Source organism: Notamacropus eugenii, chromosome 4 (genome assembly GCF_028372415.1).
Source record: "Notamacropus eugenii isolate mMacEug1 chromosome 4, mMacEug1.pri_v2, whole genome shotgun sequence".
Lineage (NCBI taxonomy): Eukaryota > Metazoa > Chordata > Mammalia > Diprotodontia > Macropodidae > Notamacropus > Notamacropus eugenii.
In genome coordinates, this window is record NC_092875.1 from 199,607,613 (window position 1) to 199,628,770 (window position 21,158).

The 21,158-nt window shown below is 38.9% G+C and overlaps 1 protein-coding gene across 1 annotated transcript in view; it reads left to right on the top strand.

Moving 5' to 3' along the window:
- The window catches only part of SCGN (secretagogin, EF-hand calcium binding protein), a 70,681-nt gene that overhangs the window by 35,764 nt on the left and 13,759 nt on the right, over positions 1-21,158 (top strand). The window contains exons 5-7 of the mRNA XM_072603999.1: positions 1,151-1,207; positions 3,213-3,290; positions 19,218-19,273. Of these exons, the coding sequence (XP_072460100.1) occupies positions 1,151-1,207; positions 3,213-3,290; positions 19,218-19,273 (191 nt within the window). The remainder of the gene's footprint in view (positions 1-1,150; positions 1,208-3,212; positions 3,291-19,217; positions 19,274-21,158) is intronic.

A 21,158-nucleotide genomic window follows, 5' to 3' on the forward strand; every position in this document is an offset into this window, starting at 1 on the left:
GGCCAGGAGGTGTTGTCATTGTCTATCCTAATTTATCCTTATTTTCTAAGAGAATCATCACAGGGCCATGGCTTGACTTGTGCATGAATTGGGTTTAACTGAGGTAGAGCAGCCTCACTATCTCCTCCAGAGTCATCGAAGTCCAGGGACAAGACACAAGTCGAGATAACTGGCGATGACCAATGACCAGTGGCTGGGGATACGGTGGGTGACCTTGGTCTTTCTAAATTAAGGTCTTTCCCAGACCTCAGTTTGTCTGATGCAACACCCACTCAATGACTAAGAACTTGGTAAGAAATAAGACAAAAGATAGCCTAATTTGCCATCACAAACATATCCATATCCGTCTGAGTCACGTAAACTATCAAAGATCATTCTGACCTGAGTGGCCTCTGACCTATCCAAAGGAGCTCTTTCATCTGAGTATCTTTTTACAGTTGGAGAAATGACTCCATGGGAACTGTGAGGTTTTATTTTATTTTTCTTGTTGTTATTGTTTTTAATTGGGTCTATCTGCTCATTCACTGCCTCCCAAAGAAAACTAAAACATTGTTTTTATCTTTTTTTTTTTTTAATATTGTCTGTAGTGGTTAGAGAGCCAGGAAGACCTGAGTGCAAGTCTCACCTCTGATATATACTAGCTGTGTGACTCTGGCCAAGTCACTTAACTTCTCAATGCTCCGGGCAGCTCTCTAAGACTATAATTTGTAGAGAAGGTGCTGACTTGCATTGGTAGAGATAGTTTCATATATCAGTAAAATCATAGATCTGGTCCCTATCCTATCTATAACTAAATGCCAAATGCATATTCTGTACCTGTAAAATTGTTGTTCAGTTGTTTCAGTTGTGTCCAACTCTTCATGACCCCATTTGGAGTTTTCTTACCAAGGATACTAGAATGGTTTGCCATTTCCTTCTCCAGCTCTTTTTGCAGATAAAGAAACTGATGCCAAAAGGGTTAAGTGACTTGGCCAGGGTCACACATCTAGTAAGTGTCTGAAATCAGATTTGAACTCAGGAAGATGAGTCTTTTAGACTTCAGGCTTGGCACTCTATCCACTGCACTATTTAGCTGCCTGTAAGCTCAGAAGGAGTCTATATTAACTCAATGATCTCAGAGCTGACTCACTGAATGGGACTTGTGTTTCAGATTTGGCGTAAATATGATGCTGATAGAAGTGGGTTTATCTCAGCTGGGGAGCTCCAGGTAAGTTTCACTGAATGCCTTCTGAACCTCTGTTGAAGGTTTGAATAATGTATGGATTTATCTGTTGCTAGAAGTTTGAGTCTGAATGCGTTGTAGATTTAACTTCCTGGAGTGGGGCCAAGAGCTTCAGGTTTAATTTTATCACCAGTTCTCCATGCTGTCCACATTGAAGTCTCTCTTCAAAAATTCAGGTAGTGTTGCTCTTACAACCATAGAGACAAAGAGGGAGGAATATCATCATTTTAATTATTCATTCATTCACTCATTCATTAAACAAGGACTATTAAACACCTGCTATGTGCCAGGCCCTGTGACAGGTGTTGGTAATACAAAGACAAAATGAGGAATATGAGGAAAATGAGTCCCTGCTCTCTATCTCTCACTATACTTCTCTTGAACAGACTGCTTTGGAAACAGTATTGGATTAGAAGCAGGGAATGTTGAATTCAAATCCTGGCTATACTATTGTCTAACTGTGTGACTTTGGGCAAAGTCACAACCTCTCTGTAGTTCAGATTCTTCACTTAAAAAATGGAGATAATACCACTTACACTCCCTTCCTCTTGGGAGAAAAGTCTTTTTTAAATCTCAAAATGTTTCATTCATGTATATATATATATATATGTATATATATATGTATGTATGTATGTATGTATGTATGTAGATAAATGAGATCATATGAAACTATAATCAGGAATAAATGAATGAATGAATGAATGAAAAGTATTAGTCACTGTGTGCCAAGTGCTGGGATATAAATACAGAAGCTCTCAAGGAACTTAATTTTTAAGAGGGAAAGAATAATCATAGGGGAATAGTAGCCAGAGAGGGGCCCTTTTTCTGGAAAATTACAGGGATGATGAGGGGGACCCATGGGAAGCCTATCCAAGAACAATGGCATGATGGATTTGATCTTGGTTCCTAGTTCCAAAACTGGAAGAGGATGAAAGGAAAGGGTAAGCAAACCTTGGCAAAGAAGTTGGCCAGGAAGCTTTGGAGGAGTGGGCCAAGGAGGAGGGAATGAATTGAAGTGTGGCTGAGAATTTCCTGAAATACAAAGTATTCTCAGAGAGGCTATCACCAACCAAGAGAACAGGACTTCAAGGTAGAGACTCCTACAGAGAAGAGTCTCTGGTATGGACCCCAAGGGGGCTGTGGAGGAAGTGGTCAGTCAAGTCCATATTACCTACTAAAAGTATTGAGCTTTCTTTAAAAAAAAAAACAACAAAAAGAAACCAAGAAACAGTCATTAAAACAAGGAACTCATGGAAGCCTTATGACTGTTGTAAAGTAGTATTTGCCTAAATAAAGGACATATGAAGAAAGACATCCAGAGAAAGAACTGGTAAATAGAAATATGTATAGAATAGTTTTACATATATATGTATGTACACACACGCACACACACACACACATTGGTCATTGTCCTTTGTTCACAGGGAGGACCAAAAAGGCATCACTATGCTAAAGTCAAGTTTTACTGTGTCCAACTGTGGCTGGTCAGACCAGTATGAGCTTGGAAAGTTCTACCAAAAGTGGGCACAAATAGACCATGTGAACATTTGGGGTGGATTCTCTAAATTTGTGTATCTTGTGTTTCTTTTGAGCTATTTCAATTCTGCTTTGCTAATAGAGCATATCACCTTCTCTCATGTGGGCATGCCATGTTGAGTGGTCCTGTGCCAGTGTCTCCCATGTCACTCAGTCAATTACAAAGTTCTTGAGAGAGACCTTGAGAGTATTCTTGTATCCACACACACACACACACACACACACACACACACACCTATTTGTGTCTAATGGTAGTCATCTCTAGGATGAGGAGAAGACAGAAAGAAATTCACATTGTAATTCTATTATTTAAAAGGAACAGCAAATTGTACATAATTGATTTGTAGTTTCATGCGCAATCATCTGTTTTTTGTTGCACTTTGTCATATTTGCCTCATATGGTCTTTACGGCTTTTGTAAAGTAGTGATTCTTATTTTTTTTTGGTACCTATAGAATTTTCTTCGAGACCTCTTCCTGCATCACAAAAAAACCATTCCTGAGACCAAACTGGGTGAATATACTGACACCATGGTAAGTAAGCTCTCACATATGCTTCACAAAAGCGGTAAGAATAACCACTCTTGGTTTCCTTAGATGACTGCTCAAATCCTATACAATTCTATGTGAAAGTTGATTTCATTTTGGGGGGGAAGCCTAGAAAGCCCCATTCATATTAAGTGAACAACCATAATGTTAACCTAAATCCCTTGGAAGTCTGATTCCTTCTTGATATTCCATGCCTATAACATGATGGTACAATAGTTCTCCAATCCATCTGATCTCTCCTTTGTGTCTTTTGCCTTCTTTTTCTTCTTGATACCTAAAATAGTTATTCCTCAAAGCTCTGTCCTTGTTCTCTTTTAATACTCTCTCACTTAGAAATCTCATTCACTCTTATGATTTCAACTCTCATTCACATAAAGGTAACTCTTAAATTTCTATCTCCATACTGATTTTTCCCCCAAGGCTAGAGATCTAGCCTTGCACGTCCAGTTATCTGTTGGATATACCCACTGGAGTTTCTGCTAATATCTGAAACTCTCTGTGGTGCCGCAGCAAAAATAGAGTTTGGAAACAAATGTATGTTGAAATCTCAGCTCTGTTCTTTGCTATTTATATCATTTGGGGCAAGCCACTTAGCCTCCTGGGACCACACTTTCCTCATCTATAAATGAATGTTTTGGAGTAGATTATCTCTAAAGTTCTTTCTAATATTAAATATGTAATCTAGTGTCCAGAACTGGACTAATCTTTCCTCCAAAACCAACTCCTTTTCCTGACTTTTTTCTTCCCTTTTTGTGAATGACTTCACCATGATCTTGGAAACCACAGATTAATATTGACCATCCACATCTAGCTAGTTGCCATATTCTGTCCATTCAAGCTTTGCCACATCTCTTGCCACCACCTTAATGCAGATCCTCTAACAGATATTGCTAACTAGATTGAACACAGGTATTATGTCAACTGTGTCATTTTTTTCGATCCTTATATCTTCAACTCCTAGAACATTGATTTACTTATAAGAGATACCCAAGAAATGTTTATTAATTGAATTGATTTTGTATATCTGATGCTATAGACAAAACGGAGAGCTTGTGGTTTTTCTAACATACTCAATGTTTTCCTGATTCCATATATTTGCTCAAAACTGGGACGCCCTAACTACTCTCACTACCTATTCTTTAAGGCCTACCCCAAGTGCTAGTTACTCCATGAAGTCTTTCCTGATCCTCACCCTCCTCCCAATCAGTCAGAAATCCCTGCTCATAATGTGTTTTTCAAGACTCTTAAGTATATTTAATCTTATGTTATGATTATATTTTGCCCCCTTCGCTTCTAGACAGTGAGCTATTGGCTTATTTCTCTCTAACCCTAACCTGTTGGCTTTGAAGTCAGAGGGCTGAGGTTTCCTGAGTGATCTTGGAGAAGTCACTTATCTATCCTAGGCCTCAGTTCCCTCATTTGCAAAATTAGGGGTTGGCCTCTGAGGACCTTTCCAGCTATGTAGGTTCTTCTGATTCTCTCTTAGTATCCAGTACATTATAAATTGGAATGTAATTACCTAATTCTAAATAAAGGTTTTTTAAATACCTTCCTGGTTGGCAGCAGTGGTGATAGTGATAAAAGCCATGATGTACTGATTGGGCAGTCCTTTGTCCATTCATCTAACGGTGATTTTGGCACCTTCTAAATCTGATGGTTTGAGAGGAAGCCCTATAGTTGCCCCATTCTAGTAAGGGCTCTGTATCTCTAGCACCTCGTACAGTGCCATTTTAAATATTAGAATCATCATAATGTTCACTTAATTGAATTCAATTATATAGAATATCAAATTATTCATCTCATTTTATAGATGAAGTAACTGAGGGACCTAGAGGTTAAGTGGCTTATGGTTGCCTGAAAAGCTGAAACTAAGATTTCCCAACTCTCATACTTACTTACTATGGCCTTGGGAAAGTCACTTCTGGCTTGTGTCTTGGTTTCTGTATCGGGAAAAATGCTGGGGTTTGCACTAGATCACACCAAAGTATGTTCCAGCTCTGGAATTCTGATCTAAGCCTCCCAACCAAATGCGCTTATACTCTCTTAGCTCAACTCCTAGTCAAAAGGAGCATGTATGAGCTCAAGCATGGAATTATCTTAGATGATAATAATTTATTAATAGCACAAGGGATAAAATCAAATCCTAAGACAGATCTCAATCATGGTAATCATTCCTGTGTTGATCTCTTGTAATTGCTAGTAAAGCACTGATAGAAATCCTGAGCAAATATATGTTCAGCAATAAAGAGCAGATTAGGAAATCCCCAGAAGCAGGAAACAGTTTCTTAGCTACAGAGAAATCTCTAGGTCCCTTATTGATTCAAGTTTCTCCAGAACTCTTTAATAGAAAAATAATTTGGAAAATGAATTAAAATTGAAACTGACCGAGGAGCATCACCTAATATTCTAGGAAGCCATTGAATAATTATTGACATTGCTTTATGGTGATGTCAGCACTGAATGTTATGATCTCAATTTCATTAATTGATTAAATAAACTGAGCTAAATGAAATATTGGCTTTCAGAATCTCTGGATTGCAGAGAGCACTTCCCTTGAAAATCGTTGACTTTGAGGTTTTTATTCATATCAATGTCAACCTTTCTTGAAAAATAATTCAACATCTTTAACAAGATAGTCAAGATTGGCCCTAGGCCAAATGATGATAGAGATCAAGCTTATCTCTTTCACATTCTTACCTCCTACTGTGTGCCAGAGGGCTTCATACCTGTCTCTTTTTGCCATTTCCCATCCCTGCCCTGCCCAAACACATCTGATGAATTCTCATTGTCTACCAAGGTATTTCACATAGATCTAATGTCTCCAGAGTTGTGTTCCATGGACAAGCATTTTCCTTCCTTCATTACAGCATCAAAGCATTTATCCCCTCAGTGCCCTGAGGTTTGCTAGCTCCAAAATGAGGAAAGTAATTGGATTTTTAAAAACTCATACAAAGTATTAATGATATAATTTGTCATGCATACCTCTGTAACAGCAAGCACCCTGGTACCCAGGATGACCTGCTAGCACAGGTTCTTAGATCTGCTTTTCCAAAAGGAAAGCAACTTTTGAGGGGTAAACAGTCTTACTTTAATCAAGCATACATATAGCATTCACTTAGTTCCGGGGGAAAAGTCAGCACCCTGAACTTCAGAGAAAATACAAACAGAAATTATAAACAGAGAGACCAACAGACAGGGCTTCCAATTGTCTGATCATAGGCAATACATGCATCATTACTGGGGAGAGAAGCACCAATATCTGGGTTTTCAAAGCTGGGGGGCTTCTTAATGGCTACCCAGAGTCTCATCTGGCACCTGAACCTTCTTCCAAAAACTAAGACCCAGAGCAAAACCTCACCTCAGAGTATATATACACCTCCCAGAGCTGGAGGGCGTAACCCCACATGACCCACTGTTTGCCTTCATGTAAAACAAGCCTCCCCTAATCAAGCCTCCCTCAATAGCCCCACTTGAGCCTTATTAATGGGGGTATGTGTGAAGATTTTTAACTCCCATTACAACTTCCTAGGCAGGAACATTTTAGAAGAGGATTAAAGGAATGATGCTCTAACAGGGGATTTTGAACATTATGTTAAGCAGGTGGAGGACATGTATAATATATAATGTTATATGATATAACATGATATACATATATACACATATGTGTATATATACATTTATATGTGTGTTGGGGTGGTGGGAGACTTCTCAGGGATCCATGAATCATATTATGTATATTAGTTTTTATTGTGGCAGACATTGGGACAGAGGGAAGGAGGAAAAATACATCCCTAGTAACTCCTGAGTCTACCAATATAAAGATAATTTCTATAGTAAACAAACTGGGATGGTAGCATTCTGGTTTTCCAGAATAATTTTCCCTTCCCTGAATATAGTGATCAGTTATTGGTACTAAATCCTTCATGCCAGAGATTTTCACGTTCAGAGTCAGTGACCAAAAAAATAGAATAAATTAAAAAACTGACATTCTCTGGATTATGTCAGTTTATTCTACATGTGAGTAAAAAGATTACTAAGAATCATCCCATTTCTGGCAAGTATGGAGAGCAGAGAGAAATTGCTTGGACTTGTGTGGAGTATTATATAATGGCTGTTTTTCTGTTACAGCCAAGTGACTTTCTAAGCTCAGTGCAGAATAGTCTCCTTCCTGTGAGAAAAGGTAGATTAGGTCAAGGAATACCTTTCTACTCTCCAAGTTACTGGGAAGAATATCTTTTCTTCTGGGAGAGAGGAGAAGAGGCTTAAATGGAACAATAAAGGGAAAAAAAGACCTGAAGAGGAAAAAGAAAATCTTGATCTATGTCAGGAATTTGAAAGATGAATTTAATACTTAGAAGAGGAAGTAGGACCACTGAATACATGGGAGTAAGTAAAAGTTTTGAAGTTCTTCTTATAGCAAAAAGAACTATTTGTACCCTCTGTGGAAGGGGAAGCTACTTGAAACCCAATAATCCCCCAAAGAAATGACATGCATCTTGCAATCCTCTCAAATTGTTCTGCCATATCTCTCTTTCTTTTCACAGCCAAACTCTTAGAAAAAGCTGTCTACCCTTTTTGCTTCTACTTCCTCCAATCTCTCCCATTTCAACTTCTTGAAATCTGGCTTATCACCCCACCCCTTGAATGAACTTTCTTCCAAGGTCCCTAATGATCTCTTAATTGCTGGATCCCATGGTGTTTTCTCAGTCCTCTTCCATCTTGAACTCTCTGTAGCATTTGCCACTATGGACTATACTCCCATTTTGTATAATCTCTCCTATCAACTTTTCCAGACTGATTTCACACTACTCCTTATCATGAACTGAAGGATCCAATGCAATTGGTCTATGTCTCTTCTCTGTGCATGACATTCCATGTCCTATCTCTGTCCTTTGCACAGTCTGACCCTCATGACTAGAATGCTTATCCTCTTCACCTTTGCTTCTTATAATCCATGCTTCAAGACAACCTCTTGCAGAAGACCCTTCTGATTCCTCCCATTTATTAGAATCCTCCCCCCATACATTTGCCAACATTCATCCCACAAATTATGTTATTTTTATTAGCTACCTACTACATCCAGGACATTATGTCAAGGTCTTAAGGGAAATTAGCATCTAGATAAGACACGGTCCAAGCCTCAGAGAGCTTATAGTTAGAAGGGAGATTAGATACATACTATAATACACGGTGTTACTGTGGTGAGTTAGAGAACTAGAAACAAGTAGTACCAGGAGACAAAGATGGGCATGTGGGTGGAGGGAGGAGGGAAGAATCCTGGTGAATCTCTTTCCCTTTACCTTCATGGACGTTGGGGCATTTAAATTGGTCTTTAAGGAATGGATAAGAATTCAACAGAAGAGGAAATAGCATAAAGTATTGTGGAAGGAAGGTTCAAGACATGTTCTAGCAGCAGATATTATAGCAATCCTCAAATGAAAGTCAGAATGCCTAATATGCCACAATTTTTAAACTCCTTTGAAAAGAAAAAATAGTAAAACATCCGAGAACACTATCTAGCTCATTCTCTGATACTGTGTCTGAAGACTGACCAAAAAGTCCTACAGAAAGTGAAACACAAGTTGAGGGAAAGGCCACAAAGAGAAAGTCTGACTTCATTCAGGTTTTTAAAAGAAAATAACACAGCAGCACCTTGATTATCAGGCTTGTCCTCCAACCCCCAACAACCAAATTGATTAGCCAGAAAAATTGATTTTCCACCTCATTAAGTCTGCAAATAGTCTCAATAATTGACATCCTATTATATACTCAACAGGAGCTGTGGTGAAGTAAGTCACTGGAAAAGTAGAAGGGTCAGAAAAGCATTGCTGTGGGGATGAATACAGAGAGAGCTAAGGGCTGAGGCAAGGTTTTACAATGGAAGGACTAATACAATTAGTAAGTAACACAGCAGGTACGCGGAGCAGTAGAGTGAGTGCTGGGCCTGAAGTCAGGAAGACTCATCTTCCTGAGTTCAAATCTGTCCTCAGACATTTATCAGTTGTGTAACTCTGGGCAAGTCGCTTAACCCTGTTTGTCTTAGTTTCTTCATCTGCAAAATGAGCTAGAGAAGTAAATAGCAAGCCACTCCAGTATCTTTGCCAAGAAAACCTCTGATGAGGTCACAAAGAGTTGGACATGACTGAAATGACCGTACAACAAAATTAACGCTAACAAATACTGCTAAATTCAATCGGGAGAAATTCAAGGCAGGAGAAGCATGGTATCATGAAAAGGACACTGGACTTAATCAGAAGACTTGAATTTAAATCCTGACATCATCTTGGGCAATTCAAGGTGCCTCAGTTTCCTCATCTGTAAACCAGCCATAAGAATACTTGCTTGGGTTGTTGTGAAGATCAACTAAGATAAAATTGGTAAAATCATATCTCATAAATGAAGGATTTTTTCATAATGAAGATCTATGATCTTTTCACAGATTAAGCAGAAATAGCTAATAAGGGCCAGAGGTGACATTTGAACCCAGATCTTCCTCACTAAAAATTCTGCACTATGCTATGCCACTTTGATCTATTATATTCATTCTATCCCTGCCCCTGTATCTCCCCACCCCCACTCACTTTTCTCTCTCATCTTGTTCCCTCCCTTCTTTTTCTTTTTCCCTCTTTTTCCTCCTGCCCTCCTTCCTCCTTCCCCCTTCTTTTATCTCTTTTTCCATCTCCCTACCTCTCTCCACATTTCTATCTCTCCACTCATTAATCTCTCTTCCTTTGCCTCTTTCCTACTCTTTCTCCCTCCTTCTCTTCATTTTTCTCTCCCTTCACCTATTAATCTCTTTCCTCCTCTCTCTCTCATCTATTTCCTAGTCCATCTATTTCCTCTTCCTCCATTTCTCTCTCTCTCTCTCCCTCCCTCCCTCTCTTGTCATTAATCTCCCTCCCTCTGTCCATTTCTCTTCCCCACCCTTCTTTGCTTCCATCATATAAAGTCCATGAAGGTTGAACCTCATTCACCAAGTGAGCATTTAATTAATATCTGTTGTAAAGAGTTCTTGGTCAATTAAAATGTTTCCATATGGAGACTTTTGGAACCTTTCTATAAGACTGAGTGTATTTGATGAGCATCTTAGAAATTCATTCCATTTTTCTGACATGGATGAATGGCAGTAATTGACCCTATCTGGTGAGCTTATTTGGGGAACAGTTTAGATAATAGAAACTGTGCATGTCCTGAGGGACCTACTAGACCTGCTGCTGTTCAAAGCTATAGTGCAAGAAGAAGAATCCTGCAAAAGGAATAGCAGCCGGGGGCCACAGGATGTAGGCCTAGCCTCACTCTGCAGCTGCTCAAGCCACGTATTTTCTCTCTCTCTCTCTTTTTTTTTTTAGATTCAAATGCTTTACTCAAGAGGTTTTACTTAATAAATGACTTCAAGATCCTTTGGATGAGTGTGGTAACATTTAAAAATTGATAAAAATGCTAGATGAGCCTTGGTAATGTATTCAATGAGCATGGAAAGGAAGATTCTGTTGGTCTGGTCTTATTTAACTTCCTAATTAATGGTCTGGGCAAGGAAGGAAACAGCATGTTAATGAAGCTATATATGACATGTAATTGGGGAGAAAAAAGAAAAATTAGTGATCTGGATAGAGAAAAAAATTTTAATTTTAATTTTTGAAAAGCAAGATATAGTAATTACCCTTGGAGAAATTAAGTTCATAGAACTAGTTAGAAAGTGAAACCCAAACTATTATTTAAAAAAAAATTGGAAGTTGAGGCTAAAGTAGACAAATCTAAAGGATCTGGGTTCACTTCTAGTCTCTGACACATTCTGGCTATGTGTCACCTTTCAGTACTACAAGCAACTCTAATATCTAAAAGTTGGAGAGAAGGTGCCAGCCTTTATTGGTAAAGTAAGTTTCCTCGTCTGGGAATTCCTTATGCCAATGAGATCCCAGGTCTAGTCCCTATTCCCATGATATCCCCATGAGCAATAATTTCTGGTTTAGTCCTCAAATTTTTTTTATTCAGACCACTGCAAAGACCTCCTAAATATTCCTTCTTCCTTTAAAAGTTCTCCCTTCTGACCGTTTTTCCATATGGAGGTCAGATTGTCATTAAAAACCACTTTAAACATACTAACATACTAGTATAATAACAACATATGTCTTCATTGTTTTTAAATGAATTGCCTTGTCTGTCTCTTATTTAACTTTCCAGACTTATCTCACATGGCTCCTCTTCAGAGAGCATATGACCTAATCAAACTGAATCAGTTTCTGCCTCTCATTCTCTCTCCCTCCCCCGCCCCTTGTCTCTTTGCCTTTCTTCTTGTTATCTCCCATGCCTAGAATGAATATCATACTCTATTATCCACCCCCAACCTCTGTTTATTGAAGCTGTTACCTTCCTTCAAGACTCGGATGTCACTTGCTTCATGAAGCTACCTATAATCCTGTCCTCTGCCTACTCCCCTCCCCCAAGAAATACTCATTACCACTCTAATGCCATCTGGATGTTACTTTCTACTTCCTTCTACAATCCCTTTCTGTATTCAGGTAGACTGAGCACTAGACTTACAGTCAGAATGACATGGATTTGAATTTGGCCTCAGATATTTCATTTAACCTCCCTGATCCTCAGTTCTCTCATCTGTAAAATGAAGAGATTCAATGTAATGGCCTCAAAGAACCCTTTTAGATCCAAAGTGATGATCCTATGATCCTTGGTCATCACTATATAGCACCTTGCTTGGATCTTGCCATTGTACTTATCTCATTCTCCCTTTTGTCACAGTTTTTTGTGTACATGGTTTCTACTCTCATCTTTGGATTATAAGCTTCTTAAGAGAAGGATTTATGTCATATTTCAAAGCTTAAATAATAGGAACAAAAATTGTAGAGTTGTTCACGGGATCCTATGAAACAATCATAAAATAGTCCCTAGTCCTGTGTAGTCTCCTGTAATTTCTGCCAAGTTTGTGACAGAGTAGTAGAAAAAGGGGCAAAGAATGCTAAGAAATGTGCAGGTTTTTAGACCATCTATAAACACGAACCATTTTCTTGATACTCTAAATATGAGATCTTTGTCCAATAACTAATGACTAGATATATTATTAAAAGGATGGAAGCATCAGTCTTGACATTCTTGCTAGAAATAAAACCAAAAGAACTGAACTAAATGTATTTCCTCTCTTCCATAAGTCCCAGAAATTCCCTTTTCCCAAAGCTTCTTCCTTATTTACAAGGTCCAGAGACCACTATAAAAGAGTATGAAGATTTACGGTGAAGTTAAAAAGCTATATTGATAAATATAGTAAGCATGGACTATTCACCTGAGTCTCTTCCAAAGACACATTTATAAACTCCTCCTGGTTGCTCAAATCCTGAACTGTGGCTTTAAGAATAGTTTTCAGTGGTCCTTAAATTACATTTCAGTGTAATTAGCTTTCTCTGAAATCATGAGTATTATGTTTTTATGCATTTAAAAATGTAATGCTAAAAAAAGGATAGGCGGATTTCACCAGATTGCCGAAAAAGTCACACACACGCACACACACAATTAACCCCTGGATTAGACTCTAATCTTTCTTAAATATGATCAATTTTGTTTGGAAGGGGGTGTGTTGAGGGGGAGGGAAACTGCTTTAAGTTCAAGTAAGCAACTACCTAATAGCCATCTACTAACAGCAATTTTGGGGGGAGGGAAGGGTCTGAGTGTTCTACTTTTCATGCTAGTTTTTGCAGTGATAGACAACATTTTGATGTGGAGAGGAAAAGCTAACATAGTAAATGAAAGAATCAGGATGTAAAACTTCTTGATAGGTTAGATCAGGAAAATAGAGTGAAATGAGATTGAGTAGGAATATATGGGAACTCTTACCTCTGAATAAAAAATCAGCTTGTGAAATATAAGATAACAAGAGAGTATTCAGTGGAAGATAACTAGGATGTTGAAGGACTTCAAATTCATGGGGAAAAATAGTCTTGAAAAAAATTGCTGACATAGAGGCTGGAGAACAGAATACTATCTTAAAGTATTTAAAGGATTTTCAAATGGATAGGAGTTGGAATTGATCTATTTGGTCCCAGAGGGAAAAACTAGTTATGATGTTTAGAAAAAGAAAAGAAACCAATTTTGACTTGATGTAAGGAACAACTCCCTAACAAGTGACTAGTTGAATGTGCTAGTTGAATAGGGTCTCTTGAGAGGACATGTACTCCTGTCACTGGGGGTCTTCAAACAAAGGCTGGATAACCACCTTTTATATATGTTGTAAAAGGAAATTATTTTCAGAAATGGCTTGAACTGACGGGTGCTAAAGTCTGATTCTGAAATTCTATGATTCTATTTCTGTGACTCACCTAGTCAGATCTGGAGAAGCTCGTCATCAGAGGGCTAGCACCCAGGTAGATGATTATTTTTTTTTTGGCCACAACTCATGAAACTGTCTATCATGATACAGAGAGGGGCTATACAAGTGAAAGAATGCTGAAGTTTTCTCTTATACACAGAAGACTGGTAAAGATGACAAAAGATGGAAACAGTTTGGAATTCAGGAGTGGGGGATCTGTGACCTCGAGGCTACATGTGACCCTCTAGGTCCTCAAGTGCAGCCCTTTAAATCCAAACTTCACAAAACAAAAAATGTGAAGTTTGGATTCAATCAAAGGGCCATACTTGAGGATCTAGAGGGCCACATGTGGCCTTGAGGCCACAGATTCCCCATCCCTGGGTTGGAAGGCCTTTGAGAAGATAGCTCATAAATACTAAAGCCCTCTTGGTATAGCTGTGAACTTGTCCAACCATTCTGGAAATCATAGACTTGTTCCTTACTCTTTTAACCTGAGGTCCTATTACTGGGTATAAACTTGAAAGAGGTCAAAGACAGAAGGAAAGGTCCCATATGTACCCAAATATCCATAGCATAATTTTTATAACTGCCAACAATGGAAATGAAATGGTTGCCCATCTATTTAGAGATCCCTGAGTAAGTTGTGGTATATAAATGTCATGGAATTTTATTGTGCCATAAGAAATGGGGAATAGGAAAACTCCCAAGAAACAAGACTTATAAACTGATGCTGAGTAAATCAATTAAACAAATATTAAATACCCAAAGAAAATCATACAATAACAAAAACATTTACAACAATGAATATTATTATATGGAAGAGCATTTCACAGTAATGAAAAAGAGGACACAAATAACCAATTGATTGCATTGACTAATCTTAGTCCTAGAGAATAGATAATAAAATATACCTCCTTTTTTGCAGTACAGAGGTGAAGGGCTACATGTGTGAAATGTTGCATATACTGTCGGTTATGGTTGCTATGAATGGAGGTGTTCATTAGGTACCACATCTGTGATATAAAAACATAATGCATTAATAAAACTTGAAAAGAAACTAGCTAAGGGAGCTGTCCTGGGACAAAATTCAGGGAATATCATTCATCAGCTATTTAGCAGTAATGAAGTAGGGATCTGGTTCAGAACTCTTTGTACAGTGGTAGCTCATGATGGAGTCAGGTTCTGAACCCATAATACTTCTATGCATACAGTTCAAGGAGGAACAAAGGTTTGGTAGGTTTGGTTTGTAGGTTTGGTCCATTAAATCTCAGGAGAAATGTCCTGTCTCTATGAATTTGTTAGAAAGAGTGTGATTTTCAGTGAAGTCCCATGACTTCTGTATATATATTCTGAAACTAGACTGATGGAAAAATGAGCATCAATTACCATTACTTAAGAACCACTAGGCTGGGGCTACAGAACATACACCTAATTCATTTTAGCTGAGGTGCTTTTCTTCCCAATTGCAATATGATCCAGATAGTAATAGCATGATGGATGTAAGCTATCAACTCCTTAACCTGGAAATCAAAGCCCTCTAAAATCCCCCCTTGCCTCATCCTACCTGACCATCCTCATCTCTTACTCCTCCCTTCTACGCACTTCCTACTGCAACCAAATTGGATAGCTCATCTCTGTTACCTATCCTGTGCTTTCCTTCTTTCTCATTTTTGCCTTCTTCCTCCTCATACTTAGAACCCTCACCTTCTATTCCCCTTACCTGGTGAATTCCTATCTATCTAGATATGCTCAATTCATGCATCAAATCCTCCATGAAAACTCTCTTAATCAATCCCAATCTTGGAGGGACTTTTCTCCCCTTTAAACTCACCTGCCCTTTGGATTGTACCTCTCTAATGTACTTCACATAAATAGTTTTTAAAATAATAGTTACTTGGGTATGTGGTATATTCCCTTATTCATTTGAATTCAACAGATATTTGCAAAGTATCTGCCAGGCGCATGGGATGTTCAGATATAGAAATGGGTTGGTGAATTCATCCTTGTAGGTATTCCATCCAATGATGCAGATCTGCACCGTTCATCCGTAGCCCATAAGCTTACCACAGGGGCTGCATGCAACATGCGCTATCTCAATGCTGCAAGGATACCAAGGGAGTTCAGAGGCTGTCTATCAGTTATTTCTCCTTCTTACCATGTGAACATCTCATCTTCTTTTAGGCTCTTATTCTTTGATGACATCCTTTACTCCACTTCCCCCTGTCAACTAATGGTGTAAAGTATGTGGCAGCGGACTCATCCCCGACATCCCCTTTTCCATTGTGCTCTAAAAGATTCTCGTTTTCAACTCTTCACATGCTGAGTGTTCCCTTTCTTGTAGCCATGAACCACCTGAATATTATTATTCAATAGAAGAGCCTTTATTTCAGAGAGAAGCTTGGGGTCATTAAGAGTACTTTGCAGTTTTCCCAAATGAATGCACTTCCCCCTTCCCCTCCCCCTCCTGCCATTTATGGACTCAACGAATTGCTTACTTGCAGTATTAAACAAAGATATCTACACGAGTAAACAAGTCCTATGGGGTGTCCACCCAATTACACGTTGCTGCTGCAGTGGTTACTGCTCCCTCATTCTTCAGTCATGTTCAGCTCTCCCAGCAGAGATCCTGGAGTGGTTTGCCATTTCCTTCTCCAACTCATTTTACAAATGAGGAAACTGAGACCGACAGGGTTAAGGGATTTGCCTAGGGTCCCACAGGGTCTGAGGTTAGATCTGAACTCAGGAAAATGACTTCAGGCCCAGCACCCCATCTGCCACACCATCTTGCTGCATGCTATAGTTCAGATAATAGGCTGTAGGGATGCAAGAGCAAAAATGTGGCAGATAAGTGGTGCATTAGATAGAGCCCTGGGCCTGGAGTCAGAAAGACCTGAGTTCTAATCCAACCTGAAACACTTGTTAGCTATGTTACAACTTGACATCTGTTTGCCTCAGTTTCTTCATCTGTAAAATGGGGATACTAATATCACCTACCTCCCAGGGTTGCTGTGAGCATAAAAGGGGATAATAATTGTAAAGTGCTTTGTAACATCTTCAAGTGCTATATAAATGCGAACTATTATCTGCCACCAAGAGAAATGCATTCTATGAGGGAAGGAGTTGGTGAGGGGTGATGTATACACACACACACACACACATACACACACACACACACACACATACACACATACACACACACACACACATACACACACACACATACACACACACACACACACACATACACACATACACACACACACACACATACACACACACACATACACACACACACATACACACACACACACACACATACACACATACACACACACATACACACACACACATACACACACACACACACACACACATACACACATACACACACACACACACATACACACACACACATACACACACACACATACACACACACACACACACATACACACATACACACACACACACATACACACACATACACACACACGCATACACACACACACACATACACACACACACATATATATATATTTAACTAACTTTTTCTCATTAGTTTCAAAAGATCAAAATATGTTTGTATTTTCATGATTGAAGTTGTTGAGTGGAACAGAGTAGACTCATATATTCTAACTAATGAATGTTTGTGGTGCGTTCAGTTGATTGATGGAACTTTCACCGCTGTCTGGGTTTGAGCTGAGGGTGGAATAAGAGGAAAATAACTAAACCACAGTTTTTGAGAACCTAAATATATCCGGCCATTGTTTCACAGCCCAACAACTGTCCATTATGGTGCTTTTGTCATCATTGAAACAGTTAGCCTCTTGACAAGCCTGGTGCAGCTATGGGAGCCCTAGAATTCCTGGCTCACTCAGCAGAGCTTACTCTGGAGGATCATGCTTGCTGACAGGGAAAGGGGGGTTGCTTAAGTATTATTTCTCCTTCAGTAAGTCTTCAAATTATCATGGAAACTTGGATCTGGAAGGGACTGGCAGAGCTCAGCTAGTTTTATAAAGAGTGTTTGAGCTCACAAAACCTTACAATCCACTAAGGTTGGGCAGAGAAGCAGATTTATCCCACTTCACACAGCCACTTAATGCTAAGAGTCCAAGCTAGAAATGTTGTCTCCTAACTCCTGGTCTAAAGGCCTTTCCCAGCACACTTGTGTTTCAAGTTAAACTGTAGACAGTAAAACTATCGGCAGTTCAAGAGAGAATTGCTTCACCTCCTAATTCTACACAGAAGTGTGCATGCACAAATACCCCACTCTTCTCATCCTGACTGTAGTTATCTATTGACTTGTCCAGATATTTTTCCAACTTTCTCGAAGATTTCAGTACCTGATTAATAGTCTCCCTTTTTACTTCATACCCCGAAATCATCCTCTCGGACTTCAATATTTGTGTTGGCAACTACTCCAGCAAAATGCCCATCTTAATTCTTCAAACTCCTCAATTTTCTTTAATTCTTCAAATTCCTAAATTATTTTTACCTCCCTTGCCATACCTTAGACTTTACTGATGAGGCCTAGAAAGATAGAGGAACCCCAAGACTGGAGTTTCCCATGTGGACCATCTGGAAAAGAATTCGTGGACTCAAGCATTCTTGAGGTCAAGGTGGTAAAGATTTGTTACTCTTTTCAATGGGCTAGAGTTCTTAGGGAAGCTGCAACCTTAGAGGGGTACAGTTAAAGTTTATATAGGATATACTATAGTAAGGTGTGTGCCAAACATACTACCTAGGTAATTCAGGGCAAGATTAGGGAGTGGTTAAGGAATGGTTAGTTCTTAAAGGAACATGCACTTTTGGTCTCTACTGTGCAGATATTTTACCCAGACTTCATCAGGAAATAGCCCAAGGTTGGGGGGAGGGACTACATGGAGGTGTGGTTTTAGGCCAGAAACGTCACTAAGTTAACTAACAGTCAGGACTAAGTAATGCCAGACTGCTCTCATCAATGTCTTGTTAGACAAGATAAACATTAGGGAGTATACGTATGTCTAAGTCTAGCACACATTTGATTGGTCAGTGAGTAGCCAGTTCAGCCTGTACATAGCTGGTCTCAAACTAATAAATTCTATAGGTGCCGCTGGTTGTTGTATCAGGAAGAGAGATCTAGGGCAGGCTGTCCTTGGGCTGGAAAGAAACGGCCTGGAACAGTGTTCTGAAGTTAGGGAGAAATGGGATTTTTAGAGAGAAATGTGATTTTAGACTTGGGGTCCAAGCATAGGCACACAAGCACCCCATCATTTGCCACTATGAAAAATTTCACCATCCCCAAGACTCTTTTTGACCCAAACTTCCTACCCTTTCATTCTCATCACAACTCTGTTGTCTCAGTACTCACTATTCCCCACTCAACTGTGGTATCACCATTGTTTGGGAAGAATGTTCTCTTTCATGCAGTTGAAACATATATATTATATATTTGGTGAGGAGGTGGGCAAAGGGCAAGGAGTAGGAAGGACATGAACTTTCTTAAGATGATTTTGGAATTCCTTTCCTACCTCTTTCTATAGGGTCTATACTCACTGAGTTGCTTAGCCAAACTTATCAATATCAACCTTTTTACAATTATTTTCCCTTCTTTCCAGATGAAGATCTTTGACAAAAACAAAGATGGCCGGTTGGACCTGAATGACTTGGCAAGGTCAGCAACTTTAAGATAATCCAGTGGGTTCAGAAGCAAACTCTATAAGGTTGTGATGATACATTAAATTCCTCTTATCTGGAGAACAGAGATTGAGTCTGGGTACCAAAGAAACATAAGCATTTTTTTTCCTCTAAAGCTAGAGTTGTATAGCTAGTATCAAAGCATAAATTCGAAATCAGATATTTCAATATCTGGAGCCCTCATTTTTGGAATGACTGACTATATAAGGCATAAAACAGACCCAGGAAAGTATGTTTTTTCTTGTCCACTACTAAAATCTTATTCTTTAAATAAATTTAGGCCCAGTTCTGATATACCAATTCCGAACAAGTAAAATTTAATTAAGCATTAATTATGAACTAGTCACATAATAAGATGCCTACCCTCAAAGAGATTCTATTCTAATAGAGGAAGACAACACATAAAGAAAAACTGGAAAGGGAGAAGTAGAGAGGGCAATTTGTCCTGGAACTGGTGACCAGCATGTTCCAAATCTTGCATGTTCAGTGAGACAGCAGCTTGTTTCACACACAGCCCCAGATCTCAGTGTTTTTTAAAGGGCCACACTTTAGAACAAGCACCCAATGGACCTTGAGTAAGAGGTCCTAGTTTAGAGTCAATCTACCATTTACTATTTGTGTGACATTGGTCAAGTCCCTATTCCTCTTGGGGGCTTGATTACTTAATTTATACAACCAAAAAGCTGGACTAAGTGACCCCTTCCAGCTCTCAATCTAGGAGATTGGATAGGAGGGGCAAATATAATCTGAAGGGTGATCATAAGAAATAAGTGGAAGAAAGGGAATGTCAAGGTAGAAGTGTTTTGTATACAACAAAACAAGCTTGATCATGAAAATGCAATCAAACATATTTTGATCTTTTGAAACTAACTTGTTCTCATATATGTATATATATATGTGTGTGTGTATATTTGTATGTATATGTATATATGTATTTGCATGTATACATATCTACATGTAGATGTGTGTACCTGTATGTATATGCACATACATACACGCGTGTGCATATGTGTATATACGTGTGTGTACACACACACACATATTGTGGTGTTACAAAGACCATTTGCTATTCGTAGGCATCATAACTTTGGGTTCTATCTGTTACCCACTGTGGCTTGGGAAAATTCCTTTACCTCTTTGAAACTCAGTTTCTTCCTCTGGAAAATAGGTGTAATATTACCTACCTGGCAGACTTCTTGTGATAATCACATCAGATAATGAAAACACTTTAGAACCTATGACTTATTATAGAAATGTAAATGATTCCTATTATAGAGCTTCAGAGGTTCATGACCTCATCTATGCAAGTGCTCCAGGTGCTAAGACAGGTAGCAACACTACAGTACCTTAGCAGCCAGTTTTATGAATTGTGTTAGCCAGAAAAATTCATTACCTGGTGATAAGGATCTCTGAACCCAGGGGTCCTCAGCCTGGAATCAAAGCTAGAGCTAAGTAGAACCAGTCAGCACTTGTACTGTGTGTAACTAGCCAGCAAGAAGCCAAAATCACCTCCCTTCCAACATCAGGCAGCAGTTGCTTCCTTATTCTAATCATCCTGAACAGTAAGAAATTCAGCAAGCATTTAAGTGCTAGAATGATAATAACAATTAATAATAATAATAGCTTTCATATCTATAGTGCTTTAAGGTTTGCAGAACACTTTACAAATATTATCTCATTTTATCCTCACAACAACCCTAAGAAATAGGTGCAATTATTTTCCCCATTTGACAGATGAGTAAACTGAGGTAGATGACTGGGTTAAATGACTTGCCCAGGTTTCACAGCTATTAAGTGTCTGAGGCAATATAGTTATCCCTTTCACATCTTGACTTTCCCCATCACAGTTTCAATATATCTCC